The sequence below is a fragment of the Rhinatrema bivittatum genome, chromosome 2 (genome assembly GCF_901001135.1).
Source record: "Rhinatrema bivittatum chromosome 2, aRhiBiv1.1, whole genome shotgun sequence".
Lineage (NCBI taxonomy): Eukaryota > Metazoa > Chordata > Amphibia > Gymnophiona > Rhinatrematidae > Rhinatrema > Rhinatrema bivittatum.
The window spans coordinates 697,487,220-697,509,032 of record NC_042616.1 but is presented as its reverse complement, the minus strand read 5'-3'; the positions used below and the strand labels follow the sequence as shown (position 1 = coordinate 697,509,032).

At 46.8% G+C, this 21,813-nt stretch overlaps 1 protein-coding gene across 1 annotated transcript in view; it reads right to left on the bottom strand.

Moving 5' to 3' along the window:
• DECR1 (2,4-dienoyl-CoA reductase 1) overlaps positions 1-14,128 on the bottom strand; it is an 81,358-nt gene extending 67,230 nt beyond the window's left edge. The window contains exon 1 of the mRNA XM_029591630.1: positions 13,549-14,128. Coding sequence (XP_029447490.1) covers positions 13,549-13,647 — 99 coding nt within the window. The 5' untranslated portion in view covers positions 13,648-14,128. The remainder of the gene's footprint in view (positions 1-13,548) is intronic.
• Positions 14,129-21,813: the final 7,685 nt, after the last annotated feature.

Genomic DNA, 21,813 nt, shown 5'->3' with positions numbered 1-21,813 from the left:
CTGGGCTTAATGGACCCTTGGTGTGACCCAGTATGGCAACTTATGTTCTTATGTTCTATTAATTGCAAATAGCATCCTAATATGCAAACATCATGGAACTTGATATTTAGGGACTATTCATTAAACTGTGATGCGCTCAGAAATTCACTCTGCAAAGAAAACCACCAAGCTATATATTTTTTTAAATACCAGTTCAAGATAAGTGTTAATGTCTGAAAAGGATGCTGTCTCATGCACACAGGTAAGATGAAATTTGAAGGCAACAATGGAGCCTTCTGGAGCAGAGATGCTGCATTTCTTCATACTCAGTAGATCCAAACAGGGACAGACAGAGAGCGAAAGTATTTTATGAAGAATTCGAAACAAAAAGGGAGAGGGAGAAGTGACAGACAAGAACAAGAATTGCAGAGATGGAATAAGAGAACGAGAAAATCTTTGATAAAGGCAGAATCTCTGGGTCTATCGAGACAGGTGCTGCAAAATCCAGCCCTAGCCATAGAACGGGCCAGTCCCTGTGGAATTACTACAGGAGACCTGGGGATCAAGCCAGAACTGGGAAGCTGTGGCTTGCTGACAGGCAACATATGTTTGCAACTCCCTACCCCATTCTATGCTGATCGAGTTGGCAGGGGGTGGTGATGAGTGGCAGCATTTCAGGCCACGTCCTTCTTGTCTACCACCTGGGATTGATCTGAACTACTGCTTTCTTCTCCTACTGACCTAAACAGCAAGGGAGGAAGAAAGAACAGGGATGGGTTCAACAGATGAAAGCAGGTCTGGTAGTGGAGGAGTGATCTGGGGTGTGTGAAAGCAGCGGAACATACATGTACATGTGCATATCTGTGTACTGGCACTTGGGATTGGGGGGGGGGGGGGGTAGAAAAAGGTTAACTGTTGAGAAGAAGCAGTGGGTAGATATGAGCATTGCTGCTGCTGGGGAAAGGATACCTCCCTCTCCCTTCTGTAGATCCCTCCCCAACAAAATCCCAGAAGTTTTCTCCTCCCCTATCCATCTCCTTCTCCCATTTCCTATCCCCAAATCTTGCCTCCTTCTTTCCTCCCCTTTCCCAAGATCTTCTCCTTTCTCTCCTTTCCCACACTGATACTCAAGATCCAACCATAAAACTCCCAAAAGAATAAAATTACACACACATAAATTGGAGAAATTACTTACCTGATAATTTCGTTTTCCTTAGTGTAGACAAATGTACTCAGGACCAATGGGTATAGTGTACTCCTGATAGCAGATGGGAGACGGAGTCAGATTTCAAAGCTGACGTCAGCATACATATAACCGTGCAGGAAGCTCAGCTCTTCAGTATTCTCCTTGAAAAGCTATTGTGAATATATGTGTGCTTAAATAACTTGATTAACTAGGACTGGTTCAACTGATTTCCAAATTGGAGACCGCCCGTGCACTCAACCGGATAACGCCGACACCCGGCAACTATGGGTGCTTGAACTAGGGGTAATACCTGGCTTACCCGTGCTTGTCTTGTTCTCGGGGTTTGTTACCCGAGGTTCCCAGATTCTGGGGCAGCCATGGGCGGGATGCTGAATCCATCTGTCTACACTAAGGAAAACAAAATTATCAGGGAAATAATTTCTCCATTTCCTAGCGTGTAGCCAGATGGACTCAGGACCAATGGGATGTACAAAAGCTACTCACGAGCAGGGCAGGAGGCTGCCCGTGGCCCAGTTAATACTGCCCTTGCAAAGGTTGTGTCCTCCCGCGCCTGGACATCCAGGCGGTAGAACCTGGAGAAGGTGTGACTGGAGGACCACGTCGCCGCTCCTCAGATCTTGGTGGGCGACAGCATCTTGGTTTCTGCCCAGGACACTGCCTGGGCCCTTGTTGAATGGGCTTTGACTTGTAGAGGTGGGGTCTTCCCTGCCTCTACATAGGCCACCTTGATTTCTTCTTTGATCCAGCAGGCTATGGTTGCCTGCGAGGCTGCTTCCCCGTTTCTTCCCGCTATGAAGGAAGAAAAGGTGGTCCGTCTTTCGCACAGATTCCGATCTTTTCAGGTATCGAACTAGGAGTCTGCCGACACTTAGGTGGCGAAGGAGGCGTGAGTCTTCCGAGTGCTTATGTTCATCTGGAGATGGCAGCGAGATGGTTTGGTTTAAATGAAACTGAGAAACCACTTTTGGTGGGAAGGAGGGGACAGTGTATGGTTCTCGGTGTCAACCTGAGGAATGGTTCCCGACAGGATAGCACTTGAAGTTCGGAGATGCAACGGGCTGAACATATTGCCACTAGGAATGAGGTCTTCAAGGTCAGGAGACGTAGTGTCAGACCGCGTGTTGGTCTGAAGGAAGTTCCCGCTAGGAAGTCTAGTACTAAATTGAGATTCCATAGGGGCACCGGCCACTTTAAGGATGGTCGGATTTGTTTGACCCCTCTCAGGAAGCGGGAAACATCTGGATGGGTTGATAGACTGATGCCATCCACTTTGGCTCTGAAACAGGCCAGCACGGCCACCTGAACCTTGAGGGAGTTGAGAGACAATGCCTTCTTCAAGCCATCCTGCAGGAATTCCAGGATCATGGGGATTTTGACTGTCCATGGGAGAATTTCGCGGTCCTCACCCCCAGGCTTCGAATACTCTCCATATTCGTATGTACACCAGTGATGTGGAGAACTTGCGTGCTTGAAACAGAGTGTCAATCACTGACATAGAGTATCCACTCTTCTTCAGGAGAGTCCTCTCAAGGGACAGACCATGAGAGAATCGAGTTGGGTCTTCGTGGAGGATTGGTCCTTGCCGGAGGAGGTCCCTGTGTGGGGGTAGGCACAGAGGGTTCCCCGCAAGAAGTCTTTGCATGTCTGCGTACCATGGAAGTCTCGGCCAATCCGGGGCCACTAGAAGTACTAGTCCCCTGTGGTGTTCTATCTTGCGGATGATTCTGCCCAGCAGTGACCATGGAGGAAAGGCGTACAGCGGGTCTTCCTGTGGCCAGGTCTGGACGAGGGCGTCTATTCCCCGAGATTGCGGTTCTTGTCTGCGGCTGAAGAACTTGGGAACTTGAGCGTTGGACCGGGTTGCCAGTAGATCCATGGCTGGGGTTCCCCAGCAGTTTACTATCAACTGGAAGGCTGTGGTCGACAGTGTCCATTGTCCTGGGTCTAGGCTCTCTCTGCTGAGGTAGTCTGCAGAGACATTGTCTTTTCCCGTGATGTGGGAGGCCGAAATCCCTTGTAGGTTTAGTTCCGCCCACACCATGAGGGTGTCTATCTCCAGGGACACCTGTTGGCTTCTGGTTCCTCCCTGGCGGTTGATGTAGGCCACGGTTGTGGCGTTGTCCGACATGACCCTGACAGACTCGCCCCGGAGTCTGTGGCTGAATTGTAGGCAGGCTAGTCTGACTGCTCGGGCTTCCAGGTGGTTTATGCTCCATCTTGCCTCTTCCTTGTCCCATTGTCCCTGGGCCATCAGTTCCTGACAGTGGGCTCCCCACCCTCACAGGCTCACATCCGTGGTGAGTAGGATCCAGTTTGGTGGGGATAGGTTTACTCCTTTGCTCAGGTGGTCTTCCAGTAGCCACCATTGTAGCTGGGTCTGGACCTCTGCTGGTAGCTGGAGGTGAATTTAGTAGTTCTGTGACGATGGGTTCCATCTTGACAGTAGGGAACATTGTAGCGAGCGCGTGTGGGCCCTTGCCCATGGAACGACTTCCAGGGTTGACGTCATGAGGCAGAGGACTTGGAGGTAGTCCCATACCTTGGGAGGAGCATAGTTCAACAGTTTTTGCAGCTGACCCATCAGCTTCCTTCTCCTTGGAGGGGGAAGGATAACCTTGCCCTGCTTGGTGTCGAACTGGACTCCCAGATACTCTAGTGACTGGGAGGGCTGCAGGCAGCTCTTGGCTGTGTTGACGATCCACCCGAGATTCTGTAGCAGATTCTTGACTCTGGTATTCCCCTGGTGACTCTCCTCTGGAGATTTTGCCCATATCAGCCAATCGTCCAGGTAAGGATGTACGAGGATTCCTTCTTTCCTCAGTGTTGCCGCCACTACCACCATGATTTTGGAAAAGGTCCAAGGGGCGGTAGCTCGTCTGAAGGGTAGCGCCCGGAACTGGTAATGATGGTCTAGTATCGCAAAGTGTAGGAAGCGCTGATGGTCGCGAAGGACCGGGATGTGGAGATAGGCTTCAGATAGGTCCAGTGAGGTCAGGAATTCTCCCAGCTGTACTGCTCTTATGACTGAGCATAGGGTTTCCATGCGGAAGTGTAGTACCCTCAGGTAACGGTTGATGGTCTTGAGATCCAGGATGGGCTGAAACGTTCCTTCCTTCTTGGGCACGATAAAATAAATTGAATAGTGACCAGTATTTTGTTGGTGCGTGGGCACCGGAGTTATCGCATTTAGGTTGCGTAGTCTTGCCAGTGTGGTTTCCACTTCCGTACTCTTGGCGTGGGAGTGGGATGGTGATCTCACAAATGTGTCTGGACGGATGCTGTGGAGGTCCAGAGAATATCCCTCTTGAATGATGGTTAGGACCCACTTGTCCGATGTTATCTCGACCCATCTTTGGTAGAAGAGGGTAAGTCTGTCCCCTATGACTTCTTCCTGTGGATGGGTCTGCTGATTCCACTGGGCAACAAATTTTCACAAAAGTCATGTTACGGAAATGAAATTAGTCAATTCTTATACATTTCCATGTGCTAAACACGAATGTGACTGTAAAAATGCAAAATTGGCTCTAGTTTTTTTGTAATATGCAATAATATAATTACATCTTGAATTGTATGCCAATAGTAGGAGACCTACGGTTAATACCGTTTGAAAAATGAAGTCAGACTACATCTTAGATTTCTTTGCTTGTCTCTTGTACACCTGTTTGGGAGCATCTCTGCGGAGTGTCCAGCAGTAGTCAGCCAGCATGAATATTTCAAATGCTCACCCTTTCTGACTGGGCTTCATATAGTACACTGCTGACGTCAGCTTACTCAGCAGCAGCATGGCAGTAGAACTGCATTGCATCAGAAAATGATGTAATAAACTCTGGATGATGTGTGCATGATGGCATTATGCAATATTACATCATTCTAGGCTTATTTACAGTCCTACTGGATAAATTTACATGACTAAACATAGAAAGTGAACTATATTAAATATCTTAAAAACGAGAGCAAATAAAAACTTTTCATGGTCATATTCGTGTTTAGCACACCAAGATACTACAGAGTAGGACCTTTTTAGGTCAGTAACACTTTCATTGTTGCCCAGTGTTCTTATTGTGGGTTGCGGCCGGAGCCTGTACCTGAGCCTGCTCCCCTCTTGTTGTGTCTGTTCCGAAAGGACTGAGCCCTGCCTGCAGGGCGAGGTGCTTGGTAGTGTGTGTTCTTGCACAGTCTAAAGCGCTGAGCTCCTCTGCCCTTGGTTCTTTTGGAGGGGAGGAGCGCTGATTTCTTTTGTTCCTGTCCTCCAGTAGCCGAGGTACTGGTGATTCGCCACATTTGTTGGCTAGCTTCTCCAATTCGCCTCCGAACAAGAGAGATCCTTTAAAGGGCATCCTCGTGAGGTTTGCTTTGGAGGTCGCATCGGCTGACCAGTTTCGGAGCCATAGTTGTCTTCTGGCTGCCACTTTTAGGCGACGCTCCTGGCTGAGGTGCGCACTAGGTCTGAAGTTGCATCCGTGAGGAAGGATACCGCAGGTTCCATCGTCTCACCAGGCGTGGTTGCGTCTCTGGAGAGGAGCAGGCAAGAACATGCTACTACGGTACAGCAGGAAGTGATCTGCAGGGTCATTGCTTCTACGTCAAAGGATTGTTTAAGGATGGATTCCAGACATCTGTCCTGGGTATCCTTTAGTGCTGCTCCACCTTTGACAGGAATGGTCGTGTGCTTGGAGATTGCGCAGACCATGGCGTCCACCTTTGGGAAGCGCAGGAGTTCCTTAGCCACGGGTTCCAGGGGGTATAGGGCTTCTAGGGCCCATCCTCCTTTGAAGCTGGCCTCTGGGGCATTCCATTCCAGGTCAATCAGTTGCTGTACGGCCTGAAATACTGGAAAGTAGCATGAGGCTTGGCGAAGGGAGACTAAGATGAGGTTCATCTTTGGTTCCGCTGTGGTGTCCGTGCCTGGAATGTCCAGCGTCTTCAGGGTCTGGGACACGAGAACTGGTAACTTGTCTTTGGAGAAGAAGTGCAGCATGATTCGCTATGGTTCCATCCCTGGAGGTATTTCTCCTTCCTCCAGGGAGTCAGTCTCGTCCTCTGAGGTGTCTGTATCCCCGGTAGGGAGGTTGTTGCTTAGGAAGGGCCTGAATCGATGGGCCCGAGAGGTGCTTGGAAGGTCTTGCACTTCTGGTGGGGGTTGGGACTGAGGGCGCTTGGACAAAGGTTTGCAGTCCTTTGAAGAATTCCACCCAGGAAAAGGTCCCTGGGTCCATGTTGATCCCAGGTGGGGTTATAGGGGAGGCCCCGGAGGTGCCTTCTTGTGTAGATGCTGAGTTGGAGATATAGAGGTCCGCGGTACTATCATTAGTGGATCTGGATCCTTCTACTGGCTGTGAGGGGCCTTGCTTTGGTTCCCCCTGAGCCTCTTCACACTGCTGGCATAGGGAGGAGGCCACTTCAGATTGAGCAGCTCTCAGGTGGCAGGTTGGGCTGAGGGCTTGTCCCTTGGCTTTCTTGGCCGGCGGTGCCATGGTTTGTGCTTGTGGAGAGCTTCAAAACCCACCAGTGCGTGTAGGTATGCCGTGCCAGGAGGCTTAGTTGTGTGCTCCGGGTGTGCCGAAGATGTGCGCACGGAATGCGCAAAGATGTGTGTGCGGGCCACTACTTTGTGCATCTAGCTAAGGTGTGCGTGATGCTGTGCACACAGAAATGTTTGTGCGCTCGGGCCGTTTATGCGGGCTGTTGTGCGCACGGCTCAAGTGTGCGGACAATATGGTGGTCAAGGGGGGGAAATGGTGCCAACGACCACACGGACAAGATGGAGACACCCCCCAGAGGATTTCCACATGTGTGGACCCTTGCACCAGATCGGGGTCTATCCCCGAATGGGCTGCTCAACCCGATTTAACAGCCGCCGGAAGGGACATAAGAACAATCTGTGCGGCTATTCAAGCCTCGGAGGCCGGAAACTTGAGAGGTTTTCTACCTTACCTGGTCTCAGAGTTTCCCGGTCTCATGCCGGCCAGTCTCCAGCTGCGGGGGGAGAGGGAGTTACCTTCACCGCCGCGCTCGATTCTGCACCTACTGTCTCTCAGCCACCCTGGGGCTAAGTCCATGCCGGGAGCCGGCTACCGGACCAAGGCTTGCCTCTGAGGGATCTCAGAAATCACCTCAGGAATTCTCGACTGGGGGAGGGGGCCTTAGGTATCACCGCAGGAGAGCGAGGCTAGTCTTCCAGAGGTAAGATTTCTTTCTTTGTTTTAAAATTGCTAACACTATTCTAGTGTGTGTGTGTAGATTCCCTATCTGCTTTAGGAGACTGAGAAATACTGAAGAGCTGAGCTTCCTGCACGGGTATATGTAGGCTGACGCCAGCTTTGAAATCTCACCCCGTCTCCCATCTGCTATCAGGAGTACACTTACCCATTAGTCCTGAGTCCATCTGGCTACACGCTAGGAAAGAAAAAACATTCACATTTATGCAGCTATGCTGTTGAGTTGCTGTAGAATTATAGAAATTTTGTCACAGATTTTTCTAACCCGCACCATAGAATCTAGCCCTGAGCTGCAGCAGGAAATGAAGGGCTGTGACCAAAATGATAAGGGGCATGGAATGGCTCCCCTATGAGGAAAGTTTAAAGAAGTTAGGGCCATGCAGTTTGGAGAAGAGATGACTGAGGAGAGATATGACAGAGGTCTACAAAATCATGAAAGGACTTGAACAGGTTAATGTAAACTGGTTAATTACTCTCTCAGATAATAGAAGGACTAGAGGGCCCTCCATGAAGTTAGCAAGTAGCTCATTTAAAACAAATGAAAGAAAATTATTTTTCACTCAGTGAAAAGTTAAGCTCTGGAATTCATTGCAAGAGGATTTGGTTATGGCAGTTAGTGTAACTGGGTTTAGAAAAGGTTTGGATAAGTTCCTAGAGGAAAAATCCATAAACTGCTATTAATCAATAAGAAAATAGTAGCATGAGATCTAGTTAATGTTTGGGTACTTGCCAGGTACTTATGACTTGGATTGACCACTGTTGGAAAAAGGATGCTAGCCTTGATGGACCCTTGATCTGACCCAGATTGGCATAGCTTATATGTTCTAAGCATTTTAACATCAGTGTTCTAAAATAGCTGTCTAAAAAGTGCATTGTATTGCCTTCCTGTACTATACAGAGTATTTTTCAGTTCTTGGAATCTGTGAATGAGCTTATTGGCTTTTTTTTTTTTTTAAATTCTGGAGAAAAACTATAGAAAAAAAATGGAAGTTTGTGTGTCTATATATAAGATGTGATTTACTATAATTTTTCTCTCCATTCTGTATCTGTGTGGAAAAAGGATTAGTAAATCAGGCCAATAAAGAATAACAGAACTGCATACTGGCCTAGTCCGCACCTGAGATCGCACCTTGAATACTGTGTACAATTCTGGTCACCGCATCTCAAAAAAGATATAGTTGCGATGGAGAAGGTACAGAGAAGGGCAACCAAAATGAGAAAGGGGATAGAAAAGCTCCCCTATGAGGAAAGGCTGAAGAGGTTAGGGCTGTTCAGCTTGGAGAAGAGACGGCTGAGGGGGGATATGATAGAGATCTTTAAGATCATGAGAAGTCTTGAACGAGTAGATGTGACTCGGTTATTTACACTTTCGAACAATAGAAGGACAAGAAGGCATTCCATGAAGTTAGCAAGTAGCCCATTTAAGACTAATCGGAGAAAATTCTTTTTCACTCAACGCACAATAAAGCTCTGGAATTTGCTGCCAGAGGATGTGGTTAGTGCAATTAGTGTAGCTGGGTTCAAAAAAGGTTTGGATAAGTTCTTGGAGGAGAAGTCCATTAATGGCAATTAATCAATTTTACTTAGGGAATAGCCACTGCTATTAACTGCATCAGTAGCATGGGATCTTCTTAGTTTGGGTAATTGCCAGGTTCTTGTGGCCTGGTTTTGGCTTCTGTTGGAAACAGGATGCTGGGCTTGATGGACCCTTGGTCTGACCCAGCATGGCAATTTCTTATGTTCTTATGTTAATCCTAGAATAATATCTTTAGTCATCAAAAAGCTGAAAATATTGGAATCGTTTTATAAATATCTTTTAACATCAACATAACTGAACTTAATTTGTAGAGACCAAAATTTAAATTATATTCCTGAGAAACATCATGTACAGAAAACAAGTTTATTATTGTGTAAAATCTCTTGGGTTTTGTCATGTTTTTCTTATATACCTAAAAACAACTTTACTGCCTCCTTTTATTCTCACAACAATTTTCTTCTCTGTTTGGGGCTTTCCTCATACCCCCCTGCCTCCCTTTTTTGTCCTCATTATTCCACCTGTTATTCTCTGCTTGTGTTATTTTTTAATTTTGTGCCTTCAAGCTATTTCCTTAAAGAACCAAATTGGTTTAATTTTCTTCTTCCCTTGGTTAATCTGCTTTACACTGAAATTTGTTGCCTTCACAATATTTCCTTTTATTACTGTGCACAGTCCCCCTCTAATCTTCAGAACTTGAACTCCTCAGACGGCTTCTTCCCCACTTCCACTCATTACCTTGAAGTCAACCCTCCTGGAAACACAACACACACAAAATAGAAGGATGTTTCAAAGAACACTGCACATAAATTTGTACCCTATGTAGGACACAAGACCTTTTTAGCATACACAGCACACAAAAGAATCAGAAGGAACATTACACTGGACCCTAAATTGTACCTTATTGTGAGATCAGTAGCATGATTTCCTATTGTTAATACCACATTCAGCATAATCTCCTCTGAAGTAGAGCGTCCAAGGCTCCTCCACTCCTAGCTGATACCCAGTACATTGAAATTACCTGCAAGAAGGATCTTCCTTTTGCATACTGTCTTGTTGATGCCTCTAAAGGCTAAATTCATCTCTTTTCCCAGTGCTAAGATCTGTATACAAGTCACATATACTCAGAAATCTTAGTTTTTTCTTGGCCAACCCACAGTAATTATCTGTATTTAAGTGGTTACTCTTGTTTTTCTAATTTAAAAAGCTACTCCTACTCTCTCTCCTTTTCCCTATTGTCTCTTCTGAAGAGATGGTCACATTCCAATCCTAGTTTCCAAGAGTCTATGATTGAGACAACATCCAATTTTGTCTCTGACATAATGGCCTCCAGGTCTGAGATTTGCATAACAGGAATTCAAACATTTGCTCTCCAAGATGACCCTCTTTTTCTATTTTATTTTGTTCTCGTCTTATTTTTCCACTATATAACAAGTTTGCTTTTCATAATTAGTGTTTTCCATAGATAGCAGAATGAATTAGCCATTATAATTGGGTGATGTCATCCAGCAGTTCCATACAGACTTGTCTCTCCAAGCTAGTAGAGCTTTGAGGTTTACCGAGCATGTGCAGAAGTTCCCACGTAGGCGTGGCCTCACGAGTCTTCTCAGTCTATATTAGAGCTAATCTAGCTATTTAGTTGACTCACCAGAGATTCAGGTGGGTATCAATGGCTAATTCTACCTCCGTCTTTGGAAAACACCATTTACGGTACATGAACGTGCTTTTTCTGTCAATAAGCAGGCTGAATTAGCCATTACATGTGGGGAATTACAAACGAAGGACTGTAGCGGAGTGTTTACTTACTAAGCAACCCAGCCTTCACCATGGAGAGAGAACTACAGCAAGACCAACTTTTGTAAAACTGCTTATCCAAATTTACTGTCAGTCTTAGAAAGATTAACAAGGCAGTAGTAGACAAAGGTATGAACAGAAGAGCAAGTTGTAGCTTTGTAGATATCTTCAACAGGTACTTTTTGAAGATGAGCAATGGAACCAGCCATGGTTCTCACTTGATGAGCCTTTACAGAGTCTGCAGCTTGCAATCCTGCTAATGTGTAGCAGTGTTGAATGCACTCAGCCAGCCCATTAGACAAAGTACACTTAGCCACTGCAACTCTTAATTTGTTGGGGGTCATATGACACAAACAACTGCAAGGTTTTACAAGATGGCTGAGTTTGTTTCTTATAATATGCTAAGGCCCTTTTGCAGTCCAGAGTATGTAGTGTTTTTTCATCCTCATGCACATGGGGCCTAGGAAAGAAGGTAGACAATACAATGGATTGATTGATATGGAAAGCACAGAAGATTTTTGCCAGGAACTTAGAGTTCGAAGAACCACTCCTGTGGAAGAACTGCATGTACGGAGGATAATGGATGAGAGTTTGGAGTTTGCTGACTCTCTTAGCTGAAGTCACTGCAACAGAGGAACACCACCTTCCATGTCAAGTAGTTTCTCTAAAGTACCTCTAAAGTGACTCCAATGGCTCATTGGAGTCAGCTTCATTAGATGGAAAGGACCACATTCAGGTCCCATGGAACAGGTGGCTTATATATAAGGGGTTTGACATGCCATAGACCTTTCACGAAATGAGATATCAGTGGATGAGTGGATCAGTTTGCTATCTACTTGAGTATGCTAAGCCGCTATAGCACTGAGGTGCACACGCACTGAAGAGGCGGCGAGGCCTGAGTCAGAAAGGTTGAACTGACAATAGCACCAAGAGCCTCATGCCCCACGGCCTCCATGGTGCACACTGGTATCCATGATGCCCCAAGCACCAAAGGTGACGATGGGGCCCCCAGCACTCGATGGCAGCAGTGGCGCCAGGTCCTTTGATGATGCCTTTGGCACTCAATAGCACTCACAGCATCCCTCTCTACATTGCCGATGGTGCTTGTGTGCGCCTCTGGCTCCCGATGGCATCAATGGCACCCACAGCACCAGACAGTACCCCCGGCACTCATAGATGCCCATACTATTTGACCCGAAGGCATCCATCGAAGGTTCCTATGGTGCTCGACAGCATTTGTGGCAGTGATGGTGCCCTTAGCGCTCAATAGCCACCACACCATGGTGCTTAATTGTGTCAATTGTGCCCACTGTGCATGATATTGCCCATCAGCAAACTGGCAGCAATGGCATATGACAGCACCAAAGGAGAGTCATCTGGATTGTGGGAATCTGGAGTTGATTGAATAGTTCTTTGAAGATGTTGTTTCCTCTGGAGCCAGAATCTACAAAGGCCTGAGTGGTGAAACAAGTGGAACCCAATTCCAGTGTAATCAGTAGAAGTATTTGGGGAGCTGGCATGGTAACCCCATTCCCAAAAATATAATTACAGTGTTCCAAGGCTTTGCTGCCAATTTACCCTGGGCCTCTTATTCTCCCAAGGTCAGCCCTAGTCTCATGATCAAACACATTGAGCACTTTCTCTCTTGCATCAGAGTCTCAGTGCTCTGCGCTGCTAGTGTTTTATCAGTCCTGCAATATAGTGGGAGCAGCAACAGAAATAAATAGAGCCACCTTTCCACTACTGGATAAAAGAAATCATAGCATTATGCAGTTCATTCCCACCTTCCATGGCTGATTGGTTCTCAGGAACTGGATGAGCCAATCAGCTCTGCAAAGTGGAAGTGAAACACCCATGTGCACAGAAGTACTTTTCAAAGGTACAGAAGGGGAGGAAGGTAAGCAGGGGAACATGAAAGCACAGCTGAGATCACAGAAAAACCCCTGTAGACCTAGTGCAATTTCTACTAAAGATGGGTCTGCACTGCACTTTGAAGCACAGGTACACACCTTTTGAAAGTTACAATGAGGTGTTATGGGATAATGGGCAACTATAACCCTTTAAGATTTCTCTGTTTCAACTGTTGAGGGAGGAGGCTAGTGGACTAAAAGAGATGGGCAGCCCAATGGTGTTTGGCTTAAATAGTATTAAGCATTATTTAAACCTTTGAGATGTTTTAACATCTCAATCATATCCCTCCTCTGAGGTATACATTTAGGGAAAAAGGGAAACTTCCAAGGGAGTTTCCCTTTAAAAACCTGGGTTAGCGAAATCCACACAGAGCAAAGTCCACTAATTCTTTTGTACCTATGCAAACTACACATGGAAACGCAAGAATCAAATTCCCAATTGTACTTTGGCTCCCCAGACCTCCCCTGCTTTATGCCTCTCCCTTCCCCCATCTCAGCTAAAAATATTTGTGCTATGAAACCCGCAAGCATACGTTTAGCCACTGAGTGGTGTTAGGCAATTTTCAGCTCCGGGTTACTGATTTAGTTATCAAGGCAAATTTATTGGAACATTTTTCTCATGCAGCTTCTACTCTGTCTATAGCCTTTCAGCGGCACTAACGAAAACTATTTATTGTGCGTTGATTCTTTCATTTGCATAGCAATACGACACTTACAGTACTCCAGATTCACACCCTGGACACACCGTTTGACTCACTCGGGCTTTGAATTGTACGCTTTGGGATAGACTATCCTTGGTGGAGGTATATGTATGCAGAAGTTGTTGCTGGTGGTATTGTGCGTTTGCATATGAGCGCAGTCTGTGAGCGTCCTATGGGGTTGGGGGGAGAGGCAAATCCTCCTTACCCGTGCTCGGCCTGGGATACCTTCTCCTCCTTGGCCCCATCTATACAGCGCTGAACGTGGGACTGCAAGACAGCAAAGGCTCCTGCACACCATTGCCATGACTCTCTAACTGAGAACAGAGATTTTGCCAAGACCAGGGACAGAAAGTAAGAGGAGGCGGGGAAGAACATGCAGCCAAAGAAGTGAAAAAACACTCCGGAGAGGGGTGGGACAGAAAGAGGAGGCGGATCTGTCTTTCCAATGCGCATCTGTGAGCTAAGATACTCTGGTTGGTCCTTTTAAAAAGATCAAGTCTGAGAGTAAGACAGCGGCAAAAAATGCACGAGAAACAGCCACTCAGAAAGCAGAGAGGTTATAGACATGTTAAACGGCACGTGAAGAAGCAAAGTTACAATAGGCGGTCGGTGAAAAGACCCTTTTAAAGCGCCGTTGCTAAGGGGCGTTTGAGCAACAAGAAAGTGGCAAAAATCCAGCTATAATTAAGAAGCCTAAGTTTCCAGCTAAGAGAAGGTGCTACTTAGGGGGAGTGTGAGAGCTGACAGCGTTCAGGAGCGTTATAAGAAGAATAAAGAAAGTAAAACAAAATTTATGCTGGCGAAGCAGGAAGTGTGAAAAGGAGGACGGGTCCTGAAAATAAGACATGGAGCCAAGGGAGGTGCCTGATGATTTGTAGACGGTGAGTGAGTTAGATTAGAAAAGAAAGGGATTGGCACACAGAAGACGTAGCAGGATGCAGTACTTGTAAAATTCAACGACAAAATGTTTTTTTCTATTAAAACTGTTAAGTAAGAAAAAAAATCGGGCAGGCAAGGTAATGGTCAACTGTCCCACCGCGGGACCTCGGGCGATGTCACACACAGGGGGCCCTCCGCTCCCCCTTCCCCAAGGGTGGGAGAGGAGAAAGTATACTACCAGTCAAGGGAACTACAGCAGAGGAAAAATGGGCAATGCAGCAATGTATCATGAGCCACCATCTTGGGGAAAGCCAGAGGAAGATTGAAATGTTTGCCAGGCTCTTTACTGCGAAGGTGCTTAATTGACTACTGAATAGATACGTCATTTTCAGATAGGGAGCTGTGACATGTAAATCCCCTAACTACTTCTGTTATCTTAAAGTAAAACTACTTTAAAAATAAACAGGCTGATACACGTGGATGCATGTTTTTGAATGGGCACTCAATGCAATATGGAAATGAGCTGCTGCACTGAAAGGGACACTCAATGGATAATTTGTGTCTAGTGCTGTGCATCCACAACAATCTGGCCAGAACTCCCCTCCCTCAGCAGGGCTGTTCCTGATTTGTCCTTTTCACTGATAAATGACACGCAATGGACCAATTGGCACCAAGTATAGCCGTGAATAAATTAATATTAAGTGCCCTATGTGTGCACTGCAGATTACCAAAAGGAATGCTCAATTTATGAGCATTCGTTTTACCCCGCAACAGCTAACTTACTGGCACAATACACATTTATAATAGGCCCTGAGTGTCTATATAGTGTGCTCCCCAATTTTTTTTTTTTACGTCAAGACATTTTTTTTTGCATGGTGCTACTTTCTGTGGTTCTTCCTACTTAATATCACGACAATACTAAGTAGGAAGATTCACAGAAAAGCAGTTTTTTTGTTTTTAATTTGAACCCTTGACGTGTGGAAGACTTTTAAAATTTGACAGGTTAAAAAGTGCACCTTAGGCACACAGGGATTTTTTGCACCACTGGGTAATAGCTAAAAGCCTCATTTACATGGAATTTACACATGATGAATGCTATGAGCTGCATGCAAATTTGGACGAGCGTTTTGAATGCGCTGATCTCCCCTTATTGAATCAGGGGTTATGGATGCATGTCCAAGCACTCAACCTGTGTGCTAGGCTCAGCGCACCTTATTGCATTGTCCTGAAAGGATGGCAAAATCTTAAGTTAAAGAACTTTGACTGAAAAAGTTTTAAATTGCAGAATCATGACAGAGGCATTGTGAGAGAAATGTACTGACTACTTATTCAATTCTAAACATTGCTTCCCTGTGGCAGAGACCTCCTGCTGTTATTAGGATTGCCAATTAACCGGTTTTGGACTGGACAGCCAGGTTTTCAGCTGTGCTGTACAGTGTCCTGTCAGAAGTGCTAACTGGACACTGAAAATCTGTCTTTTGCAAGAGGCTACTCCTCTTTCCCACAGCTTCCTGATTATAGGGAAAGACAGAACCAAGAGCTGAACTATGTTCCTGGCCTGCTTGGATGGGATAGAGAGAGGAGGCAGGGCACAGCACAACCTTCAGTTTCTACTATTTTTATCGGTAAAGCTATTTCTGGGCTTGCCCTAAAGGTAAACTTCATTGGGGGCAAGAGACATTCTGGGCATCTGGAGAGGAGAACCTCCAGGAACAGCTGCACAGTTTTCCTAAGAAATCTTTTCCCGTGGAGCGGGTCCTAGAAATTCCTCTTTCCTGGATGTTCTGTCTTGCTCCTGAGGGAGATCCATTTTACTTATTGCTACAACATTATATGTATGTTACTTCAGTTGAGAGTAGGGTGGGAGGAGGAGGATTCGGATGAGCCTGGCTGGATTCTGGTTTGGACTTCTGTATAATATGGCAAACTGTTCCTTCCTCTTCATTCTTTTTCCTTATGCTAGTCCCTTTTTTTAGTTCTAGGATTCTCATGGTTGTATCATTTTCTTGGGATTCCCCTTAAAGTTCTCTGATCAGGGGTTTTGCTGTGTCATCCCTCGATTCAGTAAAGAGCTCTCTGACCTCTAGAAGAGGGGAAACCTGTCAGGGTCTATAGCTGCATCAGCGTCCAGGGGCGCCCACTAATCATCAGAGATTTTCTGGGAGGAAGGGGGCTGGTTCTGACCAGTCTGCAGAGTGATCATCTGCAGTATCCTCTGAGGGTGACTTCAGATGGTTGAGGCCTTCCTCTAGTCCTGAACGAAGGAAGGGCTGCTGGGTACTTTCAGGGTTGTTGGTCTTAACTGCTCCCTCATTTTTCCCTGTGCCAGCGCTATAAAGGAGTCATTCAGAAGATTGAGGGGAGGTAGTATGCTGCCTTTCGGTATGTTAAATGTGGTCACTGCTATCTCTCCCTGCTGAATGAAGGGGTCTAAGTTGTTTCCTCCTGAAGGGAGACACAGATGAAAGACTGGGAAGGTTTTAAGGAAAGGGAGCACAAACCTGTGTCAGAGAGAAGGCTGTGTGTTTGGGAGTGTGCATGTGGGTATGAGATAGAAGGTTGTGTATGTGTGTTTGAGAGAGAGGAGGCTGTGTGTGTATATAAAATAGGAGGCTGTGAGTTTATGGGGAAGTATGGAAGTGGGTGTGTATTAGGTTTTAGTTGTTATAGAGAGCAAAACTGCATGAGACAGGCTGCAGTTGATGTCTTTATGAGGATAACTGAAATATTTTATTTAAAAAAAAGTATAGTGAAGGGGGGTGCTTGAAAGCCAAGTAGTGAGTGGGTCAACAACTGACAATATTCTGTAACCTTCCCTCTCCCACCCCCGCTTCAATACAAGAAGTTTAGTGGGGTGTCCAGTTATGGTCCATGTAAAAATTGCCAACCCTAGCTGTCATGGCTGAGGTTGGTAGGGTGGTAGCTGTTTCTGTGCTGCAAGGTCTCTAGATGGAACCTCACATGGTGTACTGTGTGATACCCTCTTCCCAACTGAGTACAGAAAAGGGGTCCAGAACTCATCCAGTAAAGTCTCTGAGGGTAAGAAGAGGAAAAGGTGATAAATGTCTTGAGAACATCTATAATAACTCTTAAAATGAAAGGATTAACACATTTTATTTCTCTGAAAAGTAAAAATTAGGCATAATCTTGCAATAAATAATATATTAAGTATTCAAGTTTTTTTTCAACCGGTATCTTTAACAACAATTTAAAAAAATGTTTGCTAACAATAGACAACAATTTGAAATTTAAATGCTTTTAAACTTTTCTTTTATATATAGCAGTAATAAACAATATTAACAATTTTGTTCTTGCAGAACCTTATGCTGGATTCAACTCTAAGTCAGATAAGTATTACATTTTTTACTCTTCATGTTACTCTGAGTATGTCCCAAACTTGTGTCCAAATTTCAGATTTATATCTTAAGGAATTGAGTCTTTGTGGGGGTTTTTTCCTCTTCCAGGCTCTTCTGATACAAAGAGAATCCCTCTTATGGTAAGTATCCTTTTCTTTCTCCTCTGCATGTTGTCAGTATTGAACAAATTCACAAAGTAATTCATTAAGATTCTTGGGCCTAAATGTATTGTATGATCTATAATACATAACACACATTTCCCTGTACGTACCCGGATCAGTCTAGACCGTGGGTTGAGCCTCCTGTCCAGCAGATGGAGACAGACCAAAATTGAAAGGGTATCCCATATCAGGACAGAGCCTACCCTGCATCCCTTCAGTATTCGTCTGTCTCCAGCAGATGCAGGCAGCTGAACCTGCTGTTCCCCTTCTTCATCTTACCTTCTTTTCCCTGCGGGGATCTTGTACTTTTCTTTGTCAGCATCAAGCAAGTATTAGTTCTTGTTTATATTGCAAAAAAAAAAAATTTCATAACAGTTTGAAAGATTTCTCTTTATGTTTCTGGGAGACAGTTCTGTCTCCTCACTCTGCTGGGGGCCTAGGGGGGCTTAATTCTTCAGCCTAGGCTCCCCATTCCCGGTGACCTTTTGGGGTGATATTGGTGGTCCAGTCACTCCCCCTTGGCTAGCTGTCGACATTTGAAAAGTGTCCTTTCTAAGGCCTGTGAAAGGAAAGCTTTCCCCTGCACTTGCTGAGCTTAAGAAAAAAAAAAAAAAAGACTTTTTAGACTAAACCTTATTTAACTAGTAATTTAAGAACTGTGGACAGCTCCAGCAGGTTCAGTCTCTGCCTCTGCTGGGCTGGGCTCAGCTCTGCTCAGCTGTTTTTTCCTTCACAGCAATTTTTTTTTTTCTGTACCATGCCGCCTTCCAGCATGTGTACCGCCTGCGGGGAGCCTGCCACGCGGCTCTCCCGCGGGTGCCTGCCGGGTGGGGAGGGCCCCTCCTCGGCACCCGCGACTACTGCGACCTGGGGGCGAGCTGCACGCCGCATGGCCAGGCTGTTCCCGACTCGGAAACCCGCAGGAACGGCGGATATTTTGGGAACACTTTCTGAAGCTGAATCGGGGCTGCAGGAGGAAGGTGAGCCCGATTTCTTTAATTCCCCCCCACCCCGGAAGTCCAAGTCGTTTTTCCACCAAGTTTGTGCTCCTTATGCACAAATCTTATCTCGTTAGTCTACAGGAGGAGCCCCCTAGGGGCCCCCCCCCGCCTAAGAACCTGCGGGTTTCTTCTCTGCAACCTCCTAAGGCGCCAGAGGGGCAGGGCTCCATTAGGGTCAGGGTGGTCCTGGGGTTCCACCACCTCCGGACCCCCCTCAACCGCTTTCTGTCTCTGATCCGGATGCTGATCCACTGCTTCCCAAAACCCCCCCTCGACAGGGACGATCCATGGGTACTTCGCTTATTCCAAAGGGAGGAACTGGAACCGCTCATTCCCTTCATATTCCAGGAACTGGGAGTTGAGGTGCCCCCTGAGGATACGGTACAGCCGCTATGTCTGCTAACATGGACCTGGTTCTGGTGGGACTTAGGGCTCTTCCACATACGTTCACATTCCATCCTATGCACAAGCTGATGCTCCTTTGGGAATGGGAGTCCCCGGAGGCGGGATTCCGAGTGGGTAGAGCTATGGACAAGCTCTATCCTTTTCCTGAGGACTGCTTGGATATGCTTAAGATACCCAAGGTGGATTCCTCCGTCTCTGCGGTTACCAAGCACATCACCACCCCGGTGATGGAGGCTACGGTATTGAAGAATGTCCAGGACTGCAAACTGGAATTTTATCTCAAGCGCATCTTTGAAGTCTTGTCCTTAGGAGTTTGGGGGACAAACTGCAGCAGTCTCATGCAGCGGGCAAGCCTCAGGTGGGTTCAACAATTACTCAGCACCCAGATGCAAAGGCGGAGCAGGCGGATCGGCTAGAAGGTGCGATTGCGTATGAGGCTGATGCCCTTTACGATCTTCTACGGGTGCAAGCCAGAGCCATGGTCTCCGTGGTCTCGGCCAGGCATCTGCTCTGGCTGAGAAATTGGTCTGCAGATGCCTCTTCTAAAGCGCAGTTGGGCACTCTCCCCTTCAAGGGTCAGTTGCTTTTTGGTGAGGACCTAGAGCAGGTTATTAAATCTCTGGGGAGAATAAGGTTCATAAGCTGCCGGAGGACCACCCGAAACAGTCTAAGGCTTTCTTTCCTTCCTGCACTCGCTTCAGAGGTCAACGTCGATATAACAGCAGAGCATGGGGCTCCTTTCCGAGAGGCAATGCTTCCAGAGCCCAATCCTGGTCTCATTCCTTTCGTGGACTTTGACCCTTCCGGGATGGTAGCCAGCAACACTCTGCCACAAAGTCCTCTTCCCAATGAAATATGGCAGGCCCATTCCTCCGTTCTAAACTTAGGTGGACAGCTGTCCCTGTTTCTCAAGGAATGGGCCAAGATCATGACGGATCAGTGGGTCCTAGAGATAATAGACAAAGGCTATGCGTTAGAATTTGCTCGAGACCTACCGGACCTTCACCTAATCTCTCCCTGCGGAAGTCGAAAGAGGCCTGAGGTTGACCAGACCCTGAGCAGGCTGCTGGAACTGGGTGCCATAGTTCCGGTGGAGGAATAAGGGTCCGGCCAATATTCCATATACTTCGTCGTTCCCAAAAAAGAAGGATCCTTTCATCCAATTTTGGATCTCAAGCGAGTCAACTGGGCTCTCAAGGTTCCCCATTTTCGAATGGAAACCCTAAGGGCTGTAATAGTGATGGTTCGCTCAGGCGAATTCCTGGCATTGCTCGACCTGATGGAGGCCTACTTGCACATTCCAATTTGCCTCGACCATCAGCGGTATCTCCGGGTCGAGATCCTGGGCCAACATTTCCAGTTTCAAGCGCTCCCATTCAGTCGTGCCACGGCACCGCACACTTTTGCCAAGGTCATGGTGGTAGTGGTGGCCTCTCTTTGTCGAGACGGAACATAAGAACATAAGAAAATGCCATACTGGGTCAGACCAAGGGTCCATCAAGCCCAGCATCCTGTTTCCAACAGTGGCCAATCCAGGCCATAAGAACCTGGCAAGTACCCAAAAACTAAGTCTATTCCATGTAACCATTGCTAATGTCAGTGGCTATTCTCTAAGTGAACTTAATAGCAGGTAATGGACTTCTCCTCCAAAAACTTATCCAATCCTTTTTTAAACACAGCTATACTAACTGCACGAACCACATTCTCTGGCAACAAATTCCAGAGTTTAATTGTGCGTTGTGCGTTGAGTAAAAAAGAACTTACCTGGATGATTGACTCATCTGGGCTAAATCGGAGTTTCTCTGCAAGCTGGTGGTCGACAAGGTCCTGACTTGTCTGACCTCCCTTGGGTGGATAATCAACTTTCCCAAGAGCAAGCTTCAGCCATCCCAGACCCTGGAATTTTTGGGGGCGTGATTCGACACTCGAGTCGGCAAGGTGTTCCTTCCAGACGTGCGGGGCGCTCAAACTCGGACCAAATGCGCACTTTTCTCTCACTTGTTCTGCCCACGGCCTGGGACTACCTCCAGGTCCTGGGATCCATGGCCTCCACTATCTATCTGGTTCCTTGGGCTTTTGTGCATATGTGTCCGTTACAGAAAGCTTTGCTATCCTGCTAGAAGCCAGTGTCTGAGCAATTTCAGACGCCCCTCCCGCTCTCCGAGTCTACCATCGCCGAGCTGCAATGGTGGCTCTCGCCTGCCCACCTTCTGAAGGGGGTGTGCATTCAGACGCCGCAGTGGATCGTTGTCACAACAGATGCCAGCTTCTCCGGCTGGGGAGCGTTGTGCCAGACTCAGTCTACCCAGAGATACTGGTCCCCAGTCCAATCTCACTGGCACATCAATCGCTTGGAAGTTCGAGCAGTACGCCTGGCTCTCAAGGTCTTCCTTCCTTTACTCCATCGCAACACGGTGTGAGTTCTCTCTGACAACTCCACCACGGTGGCTTATATTACTCGGCAGGGAGGCACCAGGAGTTGCCTGGTGGTTCTGGAAGCCAGCAAGCTCTTTGCCTGGGTGAAGCGTCACCTAGAGCACTTAGCAGCATCCCACATTGCGGGGAAGGAGAATGTTCAAGTCGATTTCCTCAGTCGCCAGCGGTTAGATCCCGGCGAGTGAGAGTTGTCAGAGTGATGAATCTGATCATCCGCAGGTGGGGTCCCCCC